At 37.4% G+C, this 22,846-nt stretch overlaps 1 protein-coding gene across 1 annotated transcript in view; it reads right to left on the bottom strand.

Moving 5' to 3' along the window:
* Window positions 1-22,846, bottom strand: part of LOC107585515 (WD repeat-containing protein 27-like) — a 47,036-nt gene that overhangs the window by 18,358 nt on the left and 5,832 nt on the right. Inside the window, exons 11-23 of the mRNA XM_016272560.1 lie at window positions 22,581-22,639; window positions 22,109-22,242; window positions 21,748-21,821; window positions 19,159-19,243; window positions 18,337-18,408; window positions 18,126-18,235; window positions 17,753-17,842; window positions 16,681-16,802; window positions 14,420-14,553; window positions 13,627-13,724; window positions 12,846-12,967; window positions 8,996-9,093; window positions 2,214-2,316 (exon numbers count right to left, since the gene is read on the bottom strand). Coding sequence (XP_016128046.1) covers window positions 2,214-2,316; window positions 8,996-9,093; window positions 12,846-12,967; window positions 13,627-13,724; window positions 14,420-14,553; window positions 16,681-16,802; window positions 17,753-17,842; window positions 18,126-18,235; window positions 18,337-18,408; window positions 19,159-19,243; window positions 21,748-21,821; window positions 22,109-22,242; window positions 22,581-22,639 — 1,301 coding nt within the window. The remainder of the gene's footprint in view (window positions 1-2,213; window positions 2,317-8,995; window positions 9,094-12,845; window positions 12,968-13,626; window positions 13,725-14,419; window positions 14,554-16,680; window positions 16,803-17,752; window positions 17,843-18,125; window positions 18,236-18,336; window positions 18,409-19,158; window positions 19,244-21,747; window positions 21,822-22,108; window positions 22,243-22,580; window positions 22,640-22,846) is intronic.

Below are 22,846 nucleotides of genomic sequence, written 5' to 3'. Positions count from 1 at the left end.
TGTTACTAAATCATTAGCTCATCCATGAACATGATTTCTGCCCGAAGTCCCGTCGGATTGCATCAGCTGTGGGGACGACAACTCTCGTGATTCCACACTCAGTCACGGCGTCATCAAACTATGCCTTTGTCTCTTTGTTTATTTTGAATACGCGCCCTCTAGCGGCGAAAATTACATATTGTGCCTTTAAAGCTCTTTCCTGTTCAAGTTTTATTCTAACCAGCTACCAACAACGTTTTTGTCAACGTTTGGTTTTTATCGTTACTGTGTTTTGCTGGGTAGCTCCGCCCACAGTGAAATCTAATTGGTCCAAATGCATTGCTAAAGTTCTCTTACATTCCTCCACTTACTTTTGATCTTAAATGGATAGTTCACCTAAAATTCTATCATCTGTTTCGTAATCATATCGTTCCAAATGTGCATGCATTGCTTTCTTCTACTGAACACAAAAGAAGATATTTTGAAAATGTCTCTTTGGTTTTTTTGACCATACAATCTACTCTCATTGTATGTTTCACAGAAGAAATTCACAACAACAACGACGGTGCATAAATGATGACAGAATTTTTATTTTGGGGTAAACATCCCCTTAAAATGCTTATGATAAGTAATGGCAACACAGATGCTTAAAAGTTTAGGAAAATAGCACAACTTGCCATGTTTTCCATGTCCTCACTCCTAGATGTGGTCAGAATCAATCACTTTTTGTTGATCATACTTGTATTTGTTGCTTATGGCTTAAACATAATGTGGCTTGGAATTAATGCAATAATGGGGTGATGATAAGAGTTCCTTTTCTGTGATTGTCTTGTGAAATATAAAATATATCAACAAATTCATCTGGCTTATAGAAGTCTCAAGACAGCCACAAATAACAGCATAGTAGCTCACTACTGTTGTCTCGGTTCGGCTTCCAAGAAACACTGGAAAGCAGGCGGGGCTGTGGAGATCTTCTCAAAACTGTCCTGCTTTACCCAGTACCGGCGATTAATAACAGCTATCAACACTGCACATATTATTCCACTGACTTGAGCAAAGACTAAACACACATACACAAACAGAGCAGAGATGGCAATCCTCCCACATTGGTGGAGCAAATGGTGACATACAGTATATGGAAAAGTAATTGTTCAAAAAGACTAAAAATCTTCATTTCAAAATTTGGATTTTGACAAAATGCAATTTGCTTGTAAATTTAATGACAACAGCACTCAAGCTGCATGAACTCCACAATTTTGTGTTTGAAAAATTTGATGATCATGTACTCCAGTGTGATGTGAGAATAAACCAAAGAGCATCTTTGGACATCTGACCATCTGTATAAAAACATTAATATAATCAATTTAATTTGAAACTATTCAAACTGTGTTCAATTGACCAAGAAATAGTGCCTTAGTAATCTTTTCTGTGAAAACCTAAATCTAGGTCATTCATAAGCGTTCGCATGAGACAAAACCCACTATTGCGAGTCATTTTTCATGAAATTGAGTAACATCCACAGTTTATTTTGAAGGCCACTGGGACAAAAGCTCTGTAAAAGATACTTTTTTCTCAGATCTCTTTTAACAACAGAACACCATGAAAGCATGGATATCTTGCTGTTTTCCTCATATGAGCTAATTGTTTTGACAATTCTGGCAAAAAGCACAAGACATGGAGGAGCTCAGCAGTAAATGTGATGCAGCTGCTGGATATGATAAGACATACTCAGAGAGGGAGAATTAAAGAGGTCAAACGGAAAAAAGTGGTCCAGCGATACAGAGATGATTGTAGGTTCCTCTCAAGATCCCCCTCTAGATAGCGTTTGTGGTGTGAATTTAATGCACTGTTTAATGCAGTCTTTCCAATCTATCTATCTGAAGAAAAAAAACTCTGTTCTTACTTATAATGTGAGAAATGTATTCAGCAGTCCTGAAAGGCGTTTTTATTACCACTGTCAAGATTCACAGGCTCACACTGGGCCAGAACAGGATTATCTGATTAACAACTATTCTGTACATTCTGTACAATGCTTGTAAAATTATGAAGGTGCTATGAATTATTGGCCTTATGAATTCTATTACACCTTGTGCTCATTGTGACACCGTAAAACACTCCACTAAAACAAGGAGAAGCTATTCTCAATAAACACAGGGAGAGGATGAGCTGAAAGAAACAGAGACAAGGCTTACAGGACGTTGTAGCAGGAGATGTATTGCTGTAAATCTACTCACAGAATGGTCCTCTGAGCCAGTAGCTATGAAGCGACCGCAGGGTGAGAAGGCCGCAGTGCAATGGTGACAGCGGTTAACATGGCTCTCATAGCGGCGAACACACCTGACAGAGATGGACAGAAAGAAAGATACTATTGTTAGGTTTTGTGAATAATTCTTGAATGTGACTAATTTACATTTACATAAACTTGTTTGCAGGCACTTTGTGAATAATATGCAAGGGTTTGACATTAAATACCAAAAGCTAAAGTGACTCAACTTTGCCCTTTATGCTTTAATTCAAATATTTATCCATTAGGATCCTCTTCTTTGTCTGATAAGCAGCTGGAAAATGCATTCACCTAGACTAAATGGCATACAGTATAAATGGCTAGTACCAAATTTGGACTCGTTTGTGTTGTACACATTCACAACATTCACATTTGACTCAACACTCAGGAAAGTCAAGTCTTTGGCATGAAAAACAAAAGGGCCATCAGTTCTTAAAGTGGATCTGCTGAAAATCAGCTTTTCATTTCCAGGGCTAATTTTGGCATTCTCTGTAGACATCACCTCCTTTAGTATGTAAATATTCATCGAGCAGACACTACTCATCCAAAGCAACATACAGAACCATCTTCTGGAGCACTGTGATGGCTAAGAAGACATCAATTATGTCTTCACAAAGGTGCTATCAAACGGTCAGGATCCATGTTTCATCAGACTCCAATGTGTTCCAGAGGGACTATGTACACTAATGTGGGAAGAAACTTTAGAAAGCACATGAGACTATGCTTCACTCTATTACTCCCATGCATGATGGGGATTGTGTTTTCAATTGCTAGACCATATTTCCCCGCATTCTTCTTGTTTATTCTTAATGATGAAGATAACTTTACATACTTGGAAAAGCTTCAAGTGAAAAGAAATATAAAGCCATTGTAAAACAAATGCTGAATTCAATCTCAGCAAAGCAAAGCCTCTTTTAAAACTTCTCCAGAGGTTTGAGTGCTCCATAAAGCTCTGAATGCAGAATTTCAAGTGGCCAGGTAGGGGCCAAAAGTGATGTCTAGAGTGGATATGTGCACAATATTTGTTTAATTAAACCTTCAAAATATGAGTGTTATATTAGGAAGAAAGAAATACTAAACTCGATTAAGGTATTTAACTGACAATTATTTGGCAAGGGAAACTATAGCCTGTCATGGAATATGGGTTTTATTTTACTATGCAAAAAATGCATAGAAAAACAAAAAATAAAGCATAGAATGACTACAACATAATCAGTTATTAATATTTAATTGTTTTGGATTATAGCATCCATTCTGCTGCGCATTACTCATTACTATACACACACACATAAGCCAATCACTGACCTACAGTCCACAATGATCCATTTTAAAAACTGAATTTGTTAATAAGTACTATAAAGATTTAGAAGCCAATCACGAAAGATGCACAATTTTGTGGATCATTGTGTGTGTTGTTTGGATAACAACATGGAATTCAAACAAACATATGCTCAACCGTTGAAAATTTAGGGTGTTTGCACTTTGAGCATTCAAGTGCTATTTTAAAATCCACAGAGGAGAAATTACCCGTAGTACTTGACCCTAACCGGTTTACAAATATTAACTATGATTTGTGCCTAATGAGTTCATTACACAATTAAGAAAGTGACAAAACAGGCATATAAAGTGATTTAATGCTAGCCATAGCATTTAGACCACCTCCTATCGTCAACCTTTATGGAACAGCACAACCATATAATAAATGAACTCTTTTAATGAGACTGCATAGACTGCCAAAGCATGCTGTTTCTGCCCATACAATAAAAACAAAACAAACAAATAAACAAAAAACCTGGCATAGACACAAGCAGACAACTCAAGATATATTAATATAAAGTTCAAAATATATTGCACTGCAACGGGAAAAGAAAAACATCATGGAGCAGCTTGCCTGAGGTTCTTGCTCATCACATTAGTGGATGTGGTTGTTGTGTTCAGACTGATTGCTTTGCATGCCTTTATGAATCTAGGGTGCTTTTCTGAGGGTTTGGGTTTTGATTCACATCCTATGCAAGACAGGTTAATCTGCTTCTCATTACCAGAAAAGATTATGCTTTAAAAGAAAGCATAAACAAATTTATTGTGTAAAGCCCACATATTTTCTTCGCATTTAGTCAACCACCAGAGCGGAAACAAACAGCATGCCAACCGGAGAACCACCAGACTCTGCAAGCCTGCAGACACCTTTAAAAATCAGAATGAAAATAAACTGTTGTATTATGCAATGGCAAAATTCAGCTAAGAAAATCTATAGATATCGCATAAGCTGTGGTGTGAAATGCAAACTGCATAGTTATTGTGAAATACTTTACAATGATATCTAATTTGATAATAAGAGCAAAATTTTTTTCACTTGAATGACTATAAACAAGCTGTCTGAGGACATTGCTAAGGTGGCTGCTGAGTGAACTGTTTGTAGTCAATCCCAAAAAGAATCGATTCTCTGATTCTGAGGCAACAGTCGATTTTAAAAGTCAAAGGCTGCGTTCCACTCCACTAGACACGCACTCGTGAACTTCCCTAAGCACTTCCCCTCGGGGGAATCCCCGCTGCCATTTTGAAGTGCGTTCCACTTCGTGAAATGAACGAGGGAAGTTTATATGGACAGACACTCGACCCCTCGATTTTGACAGAGGGAGCGAGCCTGCTTCATATGCACACTTCAGGCCACTCCACAGGCCACAATGCAACACGATTATGACGTCATCGCAGATCGCGTTTAATTTATCCCCACCCCAAACAACTCTATAATATATACATTTTTTTTTTACATTTATAACAGCCCAAACATACCTATATACATATAGAATGCTGCACCAAACAAATTCATAAAATGTAAACAATAAACCAAATCTATAGCAGATTCTAAGTGATCAAGGGCTTATAGCAGATTCTAAGTGATCAAGGGCTTAGGACGTTCCAGTTCAGCCCATTCCAAGGGTTCCGCCAGTAGTGGGCACTCGTGCAACGTAATCAGTGACCAATGACATACATCCGAGTGAACAAGATGGAGGGAAGTTTGCAAGTGAAGGGCATAAAAAAAACGGACTGGAAAGCAGCCAATGACGTACATCCGAGTGAACGAGACAGAGGGGTTCACAAATTAGAAGCACAAAATGAGGATTTGTAAAGAAAAATGTCTGAGGATTTCGATATAAGTAAGAGGAGACTGGTTTTCCTTTGCTAAAGTAAGGAAACTTTGAAGCCTTTCAATGGGGGTAAGCAGGTCTTTGTTGTCAACAGTTCAGAAGACATGAAATAAAGTGCGCGCATCTGTAATAAAACATCCCTCACATGGCTCTGGGGCATGAATAAAGGCCTCCTGTAGCAAATCCATGCATTTTTGTAAGAAAAATATCCATATTTCAAACATAATAAACACTTTTCTATCACTTCCGCCATCTGTTATATGCGGAAGGCTTTCCGGCGGATGATGTAGGAGGTCGGCGTTGCGTGATTACTGACGAGCGTGGAGAGAGAACAAAACGCCGTTCACGAATTAGAAGCCCAAAACGAGGATTTGTAAAGAAAAATGTTGGAGGATTCTGATATAAGTAAGAGGAGACTGGTTTTCCTTTGCTAAAGTAAGGAAACTTTGTTTCCTTTGCTCCTGCATTTCTCAGAGGCGCATGCACGACGCCTACATCTTACATCATCCGCCTGAACGTCTTACGAAGTACCACAGTCAGCGCAAGCGAGAAAAAAGTGTTTATTACGTTTGAAATATGGATATTTATCTTACAAAAACGCATGGATTCGCTACAGGAGGCCTCTACTCACCCCCTGGAGCCGTGTGAGGGACGTTTTATTACAGATGCACGCACTTTATTTCCCGTTTTCTGAACTGTTGACAACAAACACCTGCTTACCCCCATTGAAAGGCTTGGAGGGGCCAGGACAATTTTTTTATATAACTCTGATTGGATTCGTCTGAAAGAAGAAAGTCACATACACCTAGGATGCTTCGAGGGTGAGTAAAACACAGGCTAATTTTCATTTTTGGGTGAACTAACCCTTAATTATATAATGTAAAAAATTATTGCTCCAATTAGCTATCACAACTTAAAAGTCTAGGCATTAGAATAACGTTCCTGGATTTAACTTGTTGAGATAGCTCAAACATCCAAGTTGCCATTTAAAACAACTTCAGATTTCAAGTTGACTAAACTTACAATTTTAAGGCACTAGCACAAATTAACTAATAAATCACTAAAGCTTTAAAAAACACATCATCTATGAAAGAAATAAATTTGTACAAACTTTGTACAAATTGGATGAACAAACACTAAAAAAAACTTTACAGTGTGTAATCATCAGAGTCTGTTGCCAGTATTTCTCATACATAATTAAAAATCCACAGGGCTGCTGCTCCCCTCTTAGCCTGAAGCATTTTAATTGTGATATGCAAAACATATAGTCCCAGAACAGGCAGAGAAGGGTGATAGAAAATGAGATGATGTTCCATAAGTCTTCCAGAGCTCCTTGGCCTTTGACTGAAGGTTTTGTCTTGGCCTGTGGAATGATGTCACTTGTGCTTTAAATGAAGTCAGGGAGGAGATAAAGCCATTTCACGTGCTTGAAGTCACTGTCAAAGAGCCAGCCATTGGAAAAATGGAAAAATACACATAAAATGGCCTGAGCCGAAAGGTTCTCATTGCCAGACCTCAGTTTGTCAATGACTGCACTGCAGCCAAATGATGTCACTAATTTTCACATATACTCCCGTCCATATTTCCTGTGTTTGACCTGCATTTATCTTTAGTATTCTGTCTTAAGTGTTTTTCATGATTTCCTTTCTTTGACAGTTTTCCTTTCTCTTTTCCACTGGAACTAATCCTTCAGACAAGTGAAAAAATATGCTGTCCTGCAAGGTTGTTTCGGCCAGTCACTGTAATGATGCCATTTTTCTGTCACTAAAGAGTGATCAGTCACATGGTTTTTATAGCTAATGTAACATTCCATGGTCCCATGAGCAAAGATGGCAAGGGCGTGCGGCAGCAGAAAAACTGCCACTGAGACGAATGGGAAAGCTTTCTCTAGATATTATAGACCTCCTTGGGGAGGAAACTGTCAGTTGTGAAACTTACAGTATGTTTACATAATATATCGAACTTTATTTTAAAGCAGAGAATTCATGCTTCATTGAAGCTGTTCATTTCTGCATGGATGGATGGATGAGGTTGTTAAATGCTCCTGACCAGAACTTGACCTGGAACTCGGGGCAAATATTTATCAAGGCAAGTATAAGGGATTTGACACTTTCTGGAGTTTGAAAGTAGGAGCAGAAAGATCTCCAAGCATAATAGGAGACAGGATGTATACGTATAGAAGCAATTCACACCATTTCAAAAAGTGAGGGAATAAAGGAAGGGTAAGATATATTTCATCCATTCCTTCTGCTGCCCTTATAAGGTAAATGAAACTAAATGGAGAGGTTCAGGTGCAGAATATCTATATAGACATCAAACATCACAAAGTTCATAGAAAAATATGTTTAGAGTCTGGAACTTTCCACTCAGATTCCTGTACCTGTAGTTGCTGTCTCTGTTCTAGTTTTGTTTCTCCTTTCATAGGAGGATAGACGGATCCAAAATTATTTTTCCACCCTGATGCGTTTACAGAGTGTTCTTAAAGGAATAGTTCACTCAGAAATGAAAATCTGTCATCATTATTCTCCCTAGTTTGTTCCCAAAGCCGTGTGACTTTCTTTCTTCTGTAGAACATAAAAAGATGAGTTTTTTTAAAAGAATATCCTGGCCACTGTTTTCCAAATAATGAAAAAGCCATACACATACACCCAAAAATATAATGCATCACAAATGATGACAAATTAATTTTTGGACAAATTTTTACTTTAAAGAACACTCTGTAAACACGTCAAGATGAAAAAAAACAATTTGTACTAATCTGCCGTTCTATGAAGAAAGAAACAAAACCAGAACAGAGACAGAAACTACAGGTACAAGAATATGTGCTGAAAAGTTCCAGACTCTGAAAAATCTGCAGATTTCAAATGATAAATGGATAAGAAAACATGTTCACCTTCTCCTTGAATTATACAAGCACTAAATTAATTCTGAACTAGAACTAATTGAATTAAGATTCAATTTAGAACTTATTAGCAGGTTTATTTTTCAAATCCCTTTGGTGTTGGTGTCTATTTATCTATATATTTGACATGGTCTTGGTCTGTGTAGATCTGTGTAGATCAGCGAGGGACTGTGAAAGAACGGTTACTGTTGGGTCAACTGCAGAGAAGGAATTCTTTCCAAAGCCCTTTTGGCTGAGGTTCGGCCAAGGCTCAGCTTTGAGAGAATCTGGAAATTTTGGATTCTTAGTTTAAATGATAAATGTACCTTTCTGACTGGACCTAATCCTGGTTGTTCTTAACAATCTTAAGGGCATTATGTAATGGTGGTCTCCCACAAGCCTATAAACACCCTGGGATTACACCGTTATTCACTTTTCTGAAGGACAGGTTATCAGTGCTTTAGTGAGGTGAGAGCTTGAAAATGTATGCTAGGCTGGAAAAACATAACTTAAGCATTATAAAGTATGTAGAAGGCCATTGCAGCTAACTAAATCATACCAATATTGAAATCTTTATCAAAAGATAATTTGCATCAAGTAACTATTTAATATTCAACATTTAGGTCTGTAAATGGATTTTTTTTTTTTTTTGCAGTCTTGCCCTCTAAAGGTCTCAGAAAGCCCAGAGATCAAAGGATCTACCTTGCAGTGCGCAGGTCCCACAACTTCAGACCATCTGTTATAGCGCTGCTCATGAACAGATTGTACGATTCCAAGACCTGTGTACAGAACGGGGATCCCTGTAATGATGGAAATAAAGGAAAGAGTCACACCAAAAGAAACTGGGACAATAAAAGGAAATCAAAGATCCTTAATAGGGAAACATTGGCAAACCTGCTAATAACTAATAAGGACATCAACACCTACAAAAGATACTAAAGGACAGATGTTCATTGTCTTATAAAAGCATCTAATTACTCTAATTACAGCTGCTTTAAGTTTTACTTGTCATATAATCACTCTATGAGCTGCAAGATCAGGTCAGTCTTTAAATATCTGTAAGATTTTTAAATGTTTTTGAAAAAAGTCCTTTATGCTCACCAAGGCTGAATTTACTGATCAAAATACAGTGACAGAAATTTAAATTTTGTGAAATATTATTACGATTTATAATTTCGATTTCAAAATCTGAAAAGCTGAATATTTAGCACCAATTACTCCAGTCTTTAGTGTCACATGATCCTTTAGAAATCATGCTAATATGCTGATTTGGTGCTCAAGAGAGATTTCTTATTATTTTCGTGCTGCTTAGAGGGGATATAACACACAGTTTCTGCCAATCTCATGTTAATCTTGAGTACCTATAGAGTAGTATTGCATCCTTCAAATCTCCTTCAAATCGCCGTCTTTAGTTTGATCAGATTTATAAAAGGCAGATACAGCTGTACGGCTTCTCTCCGAAAAAAGGCGTGCCATGGGTGGAGATAAAGAGTCACAAGCACATGCAGCTTTTGCGTAGCAATCGTCTGCAAGCTGTGGCATCAACATAAATAAAACAGGGACAAAAACTTTATTGACTTAAATTAACTGTAACTGTAACGAATAAAGCATGTTGATGGGTGTGCTCTTGCTCACGGCTCTGGTTGTGTGCGCGCTCACTCTTCTTGGAGAAGTGCCAATACAAGGAATTCCGCCCTTTATGACATCATACAGGGCCATACTCGGAAAAAAAATTCCGAAACATATGTGAACCCTGAAGGAGTGTATTTGGCACCGAAATACTCCGTCATATGTCCAACTTATTTTTTGAAACTTTGGCCATGTTTAGCATGAGAATCCAACTCTTTAACAGCGTAAATAAGTCAGATTGCATGAAATAGCATTAGACCCCCCCACCCTTTAATGTTTTTGTGGAAAATACCAATCATATTATTAACAAATCATACTAACCCCAAACATTAGTGCACCTGAATTGCAAGAAAGATGAGCGTAACATTTATTTGGTCTAAAGTATCTCATTCATATAAAACTACTATCCTAAATAAATAGGTATTTAGTTATCAAAGCTGTTGACCGGCCATAGAAGAGACACAAATTTGGTGGGAGATTGCAAACAATCTGCACGTGCGTGCTGAAAGTGTGCAGATTTCCAGAACTGAAGTTATACCAAAAAGCCAAAAAAGTCCACAGAATGGAAATGTTTGTCACACATTGTGGAAGACCGATGAAACCATCTCTCTCACCCTAACACAAATACAGATGGTTTAAGGTATCCTGCATGGCTACTCACACACAATTAGACATTCATTACAAATATTCTCAATGAATGTGGCTTTAGAAAGTGGAACATGTTGCCCACGGTGGAGAATGCAGAGTAGCTGAGAAGAGAAAAGGTTTATTGTAAGCTCATTCACAGCTGGCAAGAATTCCCAGTGATCAGCTCTCTTGATCCCTCTATATGTATCTCTAATGCGTGGGTTTCTTGTTGGAGGATCCCACATGTACGTAAGAGCCAGGTTGTGTTATTGTGAAGAGATCAGACTGACAAGTACAGCAGACAATGTGTAGCATGACTGGAGGCTGGTATGCTGGTATGGAAAGTGGCCGCTCTGGGAACGTGGGAGAGTGCCTGCTAGCTAAAGCCATTATACTGTGTTAGATCAGTTAATCCAGTCCACTGTCCTCTTGTGTACCCAACTAATCTCAGCTGACCCTCTCAAACTGGGGAGAATCTGAATAATCAAAACACGTTATACACTGCTCACATCATACAAGTAAAGACTTACATTGTTACAAAGAATGCAGAAAAAATGTAGCATGGTTTCCCCAAAAATATATTTAGCAGCACAACCATTTTTTTCTATGGTTTTCTGTTTTGCGACCACCAAATCATCCCATTAGAATAATAAGAATGATGTAAAAAAAAAAAAAAAAGATAAATAAATAAATAGATATAAAATAAATGTATAAATACAAAATATATAAACTATTTTATAAACATAAAATGTAAATATATTTAACAAAAAATGTAAATGATGATTTCTACTGTATTTTTGATCAAATAAATGTAACCTCGATCAGCATAAGAGACTTAAATGCACTTTCAGATGGATGGAGTGCAATGGCCACAGTTTGACAGATGCAAAAGGACAGTATACAGACATTTGCAAGACATCACCCTCTACAGATGGAATGTGCTTACCCAACATGCTTGGCTTAGGTCAGATCTTCCCTCAATTTATTTCATGTATCCATCCTAATCTGCAAACCTGAGGGATTTAGAGCAAGATACTCTGCAAGATAAATGGGACATGTGAGACCTACAACTTAGACCCACCTTGGAAAACCTCACACAACTGTGGTTTGGATTGTCCCAACTAAAACGGTGAACTTTTATCCTTCACAGAAGAAGGCATCATATCTTGCATAACGTTCAGAAAGGCCTTATATAATGGGAGGATGGGAGTGCCAAACTGCAGAGAAAATTAGGTTTGGACAGTGGATTTGTTAAGCTACTCCAACACAAGCTGAATCCGTTCTTTTGCTTTCACTTCGTTTAAGGTTGCCGCACATTAAAGTTGAGGTTAAACTTGGATATTCAGAACAATATACTTCTTCCTGACTACACTGAACTCTTGTTCAAAGCAGCCTGAATAAACTAATATCTGGGAGCGGATAGTAGTATTAGTACTCTATGGGCCCCTTTTCCCCTCAGTATGGTTTCCCAGCAAAAAAAACTCATACAATCAGCTTCATTAACTATAATTATCTTTAAGATGTAGGCTCAGTCAGTATTTCCTTGGTATTGTTTCTGAAAGTGACTTCATCATTGTTGCCATGGATATGAGGTTAACCCAAGAGCAAAGTGAGTCAGAAACAAAGCGCCTTACTTTGGGTTTACAACAAACCCAGAGCATAGTCCAGCCTCACAATAAAAATACATACACTACCCACAAACAACTTAAGTGGTTTGTAATTCCAATTTTAGGGATGTAGCTCAAGGGTCACCACCAGTATTGAGTTGTGTGCACCTTGTAAATGACCACTGAGGTCAGAAAATTCTGAGTGAAAACAGCACTGGTCTCTCTGCAGCATGAGTGCCACAGCATTGTTTTTAAAATGGTGAAGACAGTCACGATTAAACAAGTGTGAGGGGCTGAAGTAAAAGGTTGGTTGTGAATATTTGCCATTAATATAATAAAGACTGCCATTCAAAAATACAGTAAAAACAGTTAAATCTCCTGTGAAACACTCAAAAACTTTTCTTTTCTTTTTTCTTTGTGTGCTGCTGTTCAAAGTTTGGGGTCAGTAAAATGGTTTAATGTTCTCGAAAGAAGTCTCTTATGCTCACCAAGGCTGCATTTATTTGATCACAAATTTTGTTTGAATATATTTTAAAATGTAATTTATTCCTGTAATGGCAATGCTGAATTTTAGCAGCCATCCATCAGGAGCAAAGGTGGGAATCCACTGGTCTACATAGAACATCAGTCCCTTATTTCGAAAGAGCAAGAAACATCCTGGCTGACATCATGTGGTCTCATTCTCTTACCTTGTTCTGGGTGAGGTGGTGGACAGCTCGACTGTGGGCATCTGGGATCTGAGTGGCCATACAGCCCTGGTTCATATCAAACACCTGGATGGTGCGGTCGGCGCCAGCAGCCAAGACAATATCTGACACACTGCGGTTAAAGAGATACACCGAACTTACACTTCAGTTTGCGTCCTGTCATCTTGAATAAAATCCAATAGTGTTATATAACAGTTCTCTGAAGAGTTCATAACTTTTACAGCCTACCAATGAGATTACCCTCTACATTACATTATACTCTGTAAAAGATAAAAAACTATAACAAAGTTACACAGGAAAATCTTATTATTTAGCACGTGTTCCACAGCATGTGTTGCCAAATCACAAACTGCAGGGTTCAGAACATTTATTGCTTAATAAATTACATGTAAAACATTTAATAAGGATTCAATATGAAGACATAGCTGGATATTAGACAGATATGAATAATTTACAGTACCAATCAAAGGTTTACACACTTGACTGAATTTATGATTATCAAGAGCTTAAAAACCTTTAGATTTAAAAGCTTAAATGTTTAAATTCAGTTTGCTGACAAATACAAAAGTCTGTGAGTTAATTTATGTTATAGGTATGCAAAACATTGAAAGTGCAAAATATTCAGAATGAGCCAGTGTGTTATTTATAGCCAAAGACAAGATTAAAATTTAACAGGAAAATATTGTATTGTTCATGCACTGATTCCCTCAGCTATTGCTGAATTGTACAAAGCCAAAAGGCTAAGCCAGGTATTTTAGGATACAGGAGTAGAAGTCATTGACGGTCGACATTGAAGTGATGTCCGTTCCTGACTTCATGTTGAATTTACTGGTCAATTTGGACTTGCTTCTTTGCTTATACCTGTGATTACATGAAGAGGGAAATAAAATTAAGCACATTCCATAAATAAAGATTCTGAACTTATTTCAGAATCGTTTCTATGGATTATGACAAAGCATTACAGTTGAAGCTGTGTGGACATGAACCTGATGTGTAAAATACAAACGGACCATTTTACAGACATATGCCAAAAAAGGAAAACGCAGACTATCTGTGTGTAGAGATTTTCTACCACCTTACATAACGCTGAAACATAATGGTCTTGTGCACATAATTATTCTCTGTAAAAGGGATAGAAGATGTTCCAACATAAACAGAATATGATGTGCAATATCTGGCTCATGTCTCCTATGTATCTCTTCCAGGAATTCCCCAACACTTGTGTTTAGATATACAGTATAAAGACTGGGATTCTTCTCTGATTCTTCAGAAATGATGCACAGATTCTTCACTGACGAGTGCTCACCCCTCTAGCACAGACATACATATTGTATTTCACCACGACAAAAATATATATAGAAATTCTACACATCTTCCTGCCTTAGAATATGAAGTATGTGGTTGTTATATTAAACCAGGTCAGACACTTTAAAATCTGATAGCCTGGCATACTCCCAGTTTTTACAAGTCCTCGAAACTGAACCTTTCTTTTGGCAGAAGGTCACCAACACCCTGCGTTTATTGTTACTTGCTCAATGTCCATTAACTGCTTGTACCTCTTGATGTCATCTCTTGTGGTGTCCAGATGGTAAAGGTACAGCAATAGATTTGATCCTGACGCCAACAGTAAAAACTTGTCCAGGTAATAAAACTGAGCACTTCTGATGGGCTTTGCAAACTGGTCATCTCCCTGGAGAACCATGAAGTTAAACAAACAGTTTAAGTCACATCAACACTGCATTTTATTAATAGCCCTTAAATAAGTGCTAAGTGCATTCATGTCACAGCACATAAAATATAGCACCGTATCAGCTCAAAATATCACAATCTCAGTCATTCTCTCTGTTTACCAAAGATGTGTGAAGAGTGTGAAGAGATAAATGTGATAGAGGAATGTTGTTTTTCTGTCTGGATAATATGAGACTTATGAAAGTCAATGAGAGACAATTTGGTGAGTGGAATATGAGTGCTACTGGATATTTAATGTACTTACTCAATGCAAGTGAATGTATGTTGCTTCTAGCTTCATAAATGAATGCATTTTTGCCTGCCAAAATGTGTGCAATTACAGTGTGTGTTCTATTATCGTCTTTACAACATTAGAGTATACTGTCTGCTTTTATTATGCTACTTTTGAATTATTATTTATTATTCTTACTGCTTATGCTACCAGCCAAACCTTGACCCTTTGTCTGCAATGTGCTGGCCAAACATTTGTCTGCGTTTGCATGCTTACTTGAGTATATTTCTGGCCAAAATGTCTCAAATGTTTTATACTCCGCTTTCAACATGAAGTAGCCCTGTTTATTATTGCAGACCCAGGATTTTCTCTTTAATATAAATGACACAAACACTGATGCATTGGGTCATATTTGGCTCCAGATACACACACAGATGCACAGGTCTAGGAGGCTGGGTGGGAAGACACCAGAGAGAGACTCTGAGCCAGAATGTGACTGAAGAAAACTGATTTGAATGAACTTCAGTTGTGTTGGGGGTTCTGGGAAAGAGGGAAATTTGGGTTTAGGGAGGTCTGCAAGTGTTTAGAGCACTGATGTGCTGACCAGGGGCCTGCACAGATGCCTTTGACGTTCCAACAGAGGAACGCTGCCAAGAGAAACACTTCCCGCAGGCGTACGCATTCAAATGCAAATTAATTTTGGAATCTTAAAACTTTTCTTCACATACTTTGCTTGTTGGTTCACTCTGAGCTGGACTTGACGCGGTACTGCAAAAGCTCAGAGCTAATATCACTTTTTAAATTGCTCATGTCAGTGCAAGGACTGTATTTGGTTCAACTGTTGATACGTTACCATGGTCAGAACAGGTTCCGACGCATTCGCGGTCCAGATGCAAAGGGTGGGGTCCTCAGAGGTACTTAAAAACCACCGTTTACTGTGACTCCAGCATACAGTGTTCACAGCCTTACTGTGACCTGCAAACAGAAAACAGAGCCATAGTTTTGACCCCAAAATTGATGATCATGTTGCAAGGGACCCCCTACGATAAAAATACATTTATAGGCAACTGTATAATATTATAAAATATTAAATAAGATTAAGATGTTGTATAAGACTAATTTATACTGTGTGAAAAAAAATAATAAAGCCTGATATTATGAAAACCACAAAATCAAAATCTGTAAATTCAGTATTCCATAATGGCCAGAATTTGAATTTAGTGCATTCCTGCCTAAAACTCACAACAAAAGCTTATGAGGAGAATTACAGACAGTTGCTAGCCCCCACTATGTTCCATAGTATGGAAAAAAATACTATGGAAGTCAATAGGGACCAGAAACTGTTTGGTTACCCACATTCAGCAGAAGAATGAAGAGAATAACTTTTTTGTCCTTCACTTAGAAGTTCGAAATGAAGAACAAAAAAGAACATCACTGAGTATATCAGAGAATCTATTTCAAGGACAGGAAGGGCCTCCAAAAGTCAGAATTCCCCAACTGTCAGTTTCAGCTGTCAGTGTCAGGTGCTGTCAGAATTGCATGTAAAAATTTAAATACTGATCCAATTCCTTTGTGCCACTCATTCAGGAAATTAAAATAAGAGACAAGCAAAGGAATTTTACAAAAATAAACACTACAGATTTGAAGCTCTCCCACTACCTGAATAGACAGCTGGGTTGCTGGTGAGTGAAGAGTTATACAACAAAACAGATCCATCTCCAAGACCACACGCTATCTGCTTTCCATTTCCTAGACACAAAAAGAGAAAGTTAACAGACAAAAACGATGGAATAATTAGTTCAAAAATGATGTTCCTAAGGCAAAAGTCTAAAATAACAACTATAGCATTCTTGTTACCATGGTCAGAACAGGTTCCGACGCATTCGCGGTCCAGATGCAAAGGGTGGGGTCCTCAGAGGTACTTAAAAACCACCGTTTACTGTGACTCCAGCATACAGTGTTCACAGCCTTACTGTGACCTGCAAACAGAAAACAGAGCCATAGTTTTGACCCCAAAATTGATGATCATGTTGCAAGGGACCCCCTACGATAAAAATACATTTATAGGCAACTGTATAATATTATAAAATATTAAATAAGATTAAGATGTTGTATAAGACTAATTTATACTGTGTGAAAAAAAAATATATAAAGCCTGATATTATGAAAACCACAAAATCAAAATCTGTAAATTCAGTATTCCATAATGGCCAGAATTTGAATTTAGTGCATTCCTGCCTAAAACTCACAACAAAAGCATATGAGGAGAATTACAGACAGTTGCTCTTTATACCTTCACTATATAATATTGAGGCAAATAATCTAATGGCAAAAAGCCTTTCAGTAATGTGAGTCTAAGCAGGCCTGTAAGCTCCATGGAAACAGAATTAAACAGTGTTTAAATGAATATTATGCTAGTGACCTCAGATTAAACTCCAAATTTACAGCATGGAAGATATTAGGTGTGAGCACAATTAGTGTCATTTACTTTAAGTCATGTTTAAAAAGGCTACCAGAACACAGCCTGAGTAATCGTTTCTTAGAATGAGCTTCTTCGCCTATTAATTTAGTTTATTTGACATATGCAGCTTTGGTTACCCACATTCTTCAAAATATCTTCTTTTGTGTTCAGCAGAAGAATGAAGAGAATAACTTTTTTGTCCTTCACTTAGAAGTTCGAAATGAAGAACAAAAAAGAACATCACTGAGTGTATCAGAGAATCTATTTCAAGGACAGGAAGGGCCTCCAAAAGTCAGAATTCCCCAACTGTCAGTTTCAGCTGTCAGTGTCAGGTGCTGTCAGAATTGCATGTAAAAATTTGAATACTGATCCAATTCCTTTGTGCCACTCATTCAGGAAATTAAAATAAGAGACAAGCAAAGGAATTTTACAAAAATAAACACTACAGATTTGAAGCTCTCCCACTACCTGAATAGACAGCTGGGTTGCTGGTGAGTGAAGAGTTATACAACAAAACAGAACCATCTCCAAGACCACACGCAATCTGCTTTCCATTTCCTAGACACAAAAAGAGAAAGTTAACAGACAAAAACGATGGAATAATTAGTTAAAAAATGATGTTCCTAAGGCAAAAGTCTAAAATAACAACTATAGCATTCTTAAAAACAGCCGTACACAACTTTATTGTGTTTAACTCCAGGGGTCTACTTTGCTGCTGGTGCTATAGTATGGAGACTTTATGTGAGACCACAGGAGAACCGAAAATGCAAATAATCAATAGGCAAATTACTGTTAGACATGGCTATTAAGCCTAGTGTGATCATTGTACCATTATACTGACCTGAGAACTGTAGAGAGCTGACTGGGGTTGGAGTTGTGGAAACTGTCAAATGAGCGTAAGGCATACTTGGTGCTTCAAAATGGGATGGATACTCACTTAAGAGGCCTTTCCTGTTGAAAAACAGTGCATAGATTTCAGCACAAGCCACAATGGTCTTATTCAGTACTACTGCATTCTTGAGACTCTGTACTGAAACTGACAGAATACTTACGTATTTGTGCTAGTTGTTGAGGCAGAGTTGCTTTTCTTCTTAACACTGGTCTTTGGTCTAAACATTGTCCTACTATAAAAGAGATATATGTTAAATCTAATAATGTAATTCCTGAAAAATCCAAGAGAACATATCCTAGTTGGTCATAGACAACATATTTGACTTGGCCACAAGCAGATGCAGCGACAACATTTGTGGTGTGCCTTAAAATGATTGGCATTCTACTAAGACAGACCACAGAAACCTTAAAGATATCATAAAGGTCCCTTTATACCTTCACTATATAATATTGAGGCAAATAATCTAATGGCAAAAAGCCTTTCAGTAATGTGAGTCTAAGCAGGCCTGTAAGCTCCATGGAAACAGAATTAAACAGTGTTTAAATGAATATTATGCTAGTGACCTCAGATTAAACTCCAAAGTTACAGCATGGAAGATATTAGGTGTGAGCACAATTAGTGTCATTTACTTTAAGTCATGTTTAAAAAGGCTACCAGAACACAGCCTGAGTAATCGTTTGATAGAATGAGCTTCTTCGCCTATTAATTTAGTTTATTTGACATATGCAGCATTCCATAAATGTCTAACCCTCTCATTACACACACTGAATGGATTAATTTCACACATTTTCAAAATGTTGTACTCAACAGAGTGCTTGTTTGCACAACCTGCATAATGTTACTGCCGCACATTTAACTCACCAGTTTCTCCAATTGTCAAAGCCTGAAACCATGTGAACCATATAAATGTAAACCCGAAACCATAAAGCCTGTCAAACTGCTGACCCTAAAATACTTTTCTCTGTGTGGTCTACTGACTTACTGAGGAGCTGTATTGTATCCTGATGACTTCACTTGCGTGTGAAAAACCAAAGCCTGATCCTTTACACTCTTCTGACAGCTCACACCTGGAAGACAAAAAGAAAACAGGTCAGTCACATAATTAAGCTCTCCCTGTATGTAGTCTGAACATTACTCGTCTATCATAATTGTATACCACTAACACTATAATTTAAAATTGGCTTGATATAATAATATCAGTTACAATACTACACACTCAAGTAACCGTTTTGCTGATAATACACCAAGCTTATTTCAAATGATAGTGTAAGTGGCATACAATTACGATATTTTCTGCATTGCTATTTTCATGACTCTCATATCCCTGTCTAGAGTTTCTTTCTGCTCACATAATGAAATAATTTCAACTCAAACCAATATTTCATGCCCATATATTTATTTGGTAAAGCTTGATACTGTACAATCAGCTGGTCATTATCATAAAATATACCCTTTCAGGATCCACACGACCTGATTGACATTTATTTTTTGATACTGAGCTGCTGACTGTACATTATAACTTTTTAAGAGTTATTGATATGAAATGTAGACAAATAAGAACTTCTTCAAATAGAAAGTCATATTACAGTAAAGATGTTATATGATACAACCTAAAGAAATGACATTTTTCCGAGTTTCCTTCACTTCAGTGAGCTCATTTTTTCCAGCTCCATTAAAACTAATGCACATGTTTCCAACGGTTCCACTGTCAACCACAGACTAAATGTATATTCTGAAAAGTGTCTAATAAATGCAACTACTTCCTAAAGCAGGGGTGTCCACTCCTGCTCCAACACACTTGTCTGAAGGTTTCTAGTAGCCCTGAAAATGTTGATTAGCTGGTTCAGGTATCTTTAATTAGGACTGGAGCTAAACTCTGCAAAATAGTGACCCTCCAAGAGCAGGACTGGACACATCACATCTGTAAAATCAGTAAAGTTCATCATTATGCGATTTATGTATGAGGTTTGAACTCAGTGCCCGTCTTTCGGTTTTGCTGTTTTCTTAGGAAATGCTTCCAAACAACTTAAACTATTTACAAATAAAATATACCAGATTTGAAGCAAGACTGGGCCATGAACCTTTTCTGAGAGCTGCCTAAATTCCACCATATATTGAGCACAATCATTATTGTAATTACTTTAATAATACTAAAACAAATTAGTGCTGGTGCTACAAATAGAATCATTATATGCGAAATCTATAAAAAACAAACAAACCTCTATGTTCTTTGGAATATCTAAAAAGGTTCCTGTCATGAGTTCAGTCAATAAGAAATCATGTATACTTTCATAGATCATACTTATTACTGTGGTATCCCAAATTATTTCAGTTTACATTGGCAAAAATACCGAAACAGTGTACCGAAGAGAGGTAGCAGTTTCGGATCATTGTCAACAAACCACATCCTGACAGAACAAATTCAGGAATATGTCACACTGTTCTGAGATCAGCCTTTTATCAGACCTTCAATCATCCATACTCTAAACTGCTGGATCCTGACTATCAGTGCATGTCAAAGCCCAGCAGTATTAAGAGAAAATGAGTTGTCCTAGTTATGGTATTGACTTAGGCCCCAGGAAAAGCTATGGAATAAATTTAAACCTCTGAGGATGTGTAACTCTAGTAAGGAAGAGAAATAATGCCCAGGTGGAGATGGAAGAAGAGCCTCCCTTAAGGGAGAGAGAGAGAGAGAAATGATGATGATGGATTGCTTTTACATCCATGATACATATAAGACAAAAAATCATTATGCAGTTAAAACACTCAGAAAAAAAAGGGAAAAGTGTCTGCCAGCGTATAAGGAAATACAAGAAGTCTAAAAAGTATATTGTAATTCATTCTTCTATTCATTTTAATTTTTACAAAAGGAAGGAGAAGGGAGGTCCTACAGCAGAACATTATGTGGGCTACAGCATTTTGCCACTTTGCTGAAGTGCTTACAAAGAGCATAAGAGACTTCTTTCAAATACATCAAAACAAAATGATCTTACCGACCCCAAACTATTAAATGGTAGTGTATCTTATAGTATAAATTAATTTTGTCAGCTTATTTTTATGGGTACATTGTTGTCTTTGGAATAATAATGTATGCAGTGATGAATCATGCAAATTAAGACCAAGATCATCGGTTAAGAAAATAAATAGGGTACATTTTGATTTAGCACTGAATTTTTGTGATGTGGTCTGTGGCTCATTCTGTGGTTATCAAAATCCTGTATCTGTATGACCTCAGACACCAGATGGCATCAGACTTTCAGTTTCATGAAGAGCGACTGTTTCATTGGACCGTTTCCTTTCCATGTATTTCAAAAGTATTTCGAAATATATCAAACTATAGTATATAAGAATGCTTATGTATATGTGCCTAATGACAACTTTCTTTTGAAAAGCTATAATGTGGTACAGACCTCTGCGAGGCTATAGAAAGATTAACATCTTGGACAGTAACGAGTCAGCATCGTAAAATTGCCATGGGGGGTGTCAATGACATTGAAACTCTAGTTAATCCAAAAGAGTTTTTTTTTTTTGGCAACAAAATGTGTGCGTGTGTGGTTTTGTAAACTCCAACCTATTTTTCTCTGAGGTTTTCGGCCGTGTTTTGCCAGCTCAGCATTCAGAGGGGATATAGTCATCAGAGGAGAGCTGAAAATGAGGAAAAAACAACATAAATATTCTAATCCTTCTATAAATGGAAATAATAAAATATAGCATTTTCCATTGTGGTAGAATAAGGATTAACAGTCTATAACAGACAATACGTCTACTGAAGATAATTCTGGCTAAAACCAAAATCAAACATTGGGTAAATTATTCTTGGTTGGGGCTCAAAATGACACCCTGCATATTCTTAATTCTAACACCAGGAGGCTCATAGAGACTGAAAGATGAGTGTTGTTACCTGGGCACGACTGAAAGTTGAGTGTTGTTACCTGGGCACGACTGAAAGTTGCTCATCCACAGAGAAGCCCATCGCCATCCTAAAACAGAGCTCGTCCAACCCGGCACTATTAACCTCAAAAAGAGCTACTGATGTCCCAAATAGAGAAGTCACCAAACAGCACATCTAGCCAGAAAGAGAGAGGCTGAGGGTAGTCCTCATGTCATACTGTCTCACACAGACCACTTTCCTCCCAGAATGCAAACCACAGCCAAAACTTGTAAAAGCTTTACATCTTAAATAATCCTGGCTTTGGGAAACCGTAAAATGCTACTTGCAGGGCTGTAAAAATACCAAAGGTGCTGTACATGTGAACTCTAGAGCGGCTTATGGTTAACAAAAGGGATCATTAAAAAATCTGTCAAAAAACTTAAAACAGTGTAAACATATAAAATATTGTATTTGTATACATATTGCACAGTTAGAATTCTTCTACAGACACAAAAAGCTAGCACAGTACTTACATTGCCAACAAGTCCATTAGAGACGGCCCATGATCCTGCCAATGAAATGCTTAGGTCACCTGTGTCAGGAGAAAAATTGCCACTTCAAACAATCTAAAACAAATTTAAGTGGGTTTTAGAGATAACCAGGCAAATATTTAATGACTACAGTAATTATGTCTTATAGCCATGAAGTGAAAAAAAGTTGGGGGGGGGGGGGGGGGGGGGGTCATGTTTTTGAACTTGATTTTGGTTTGGAATAAATGAGGGTTTAACCCGGAGGAATT

The sequence above is a fragment of the Sinocyclocheilus grahami genome, unplaced genomic scaffold, assembly GCF_001515645.1.
Source record: "Sinocyclocheilus grahami isolate Dianchi unplaced genomic scaffold, SAMN03320097.WGS_v1.1 scaffold71.1, whole genome shotgun sequence".
Lineage (NCBI taxonomy): Eukaryota > Metazoa > Chordata > Actinopteri > Cypriniformes > Cyprinidae > Sinocyclocheilus > Sinocyclocheilus grahami.
The sequence above is the reverse complement of the archived record's forward strand: the minus strand, read 5'-3'. Positions and strand labels throughout refer to the sequence as shown.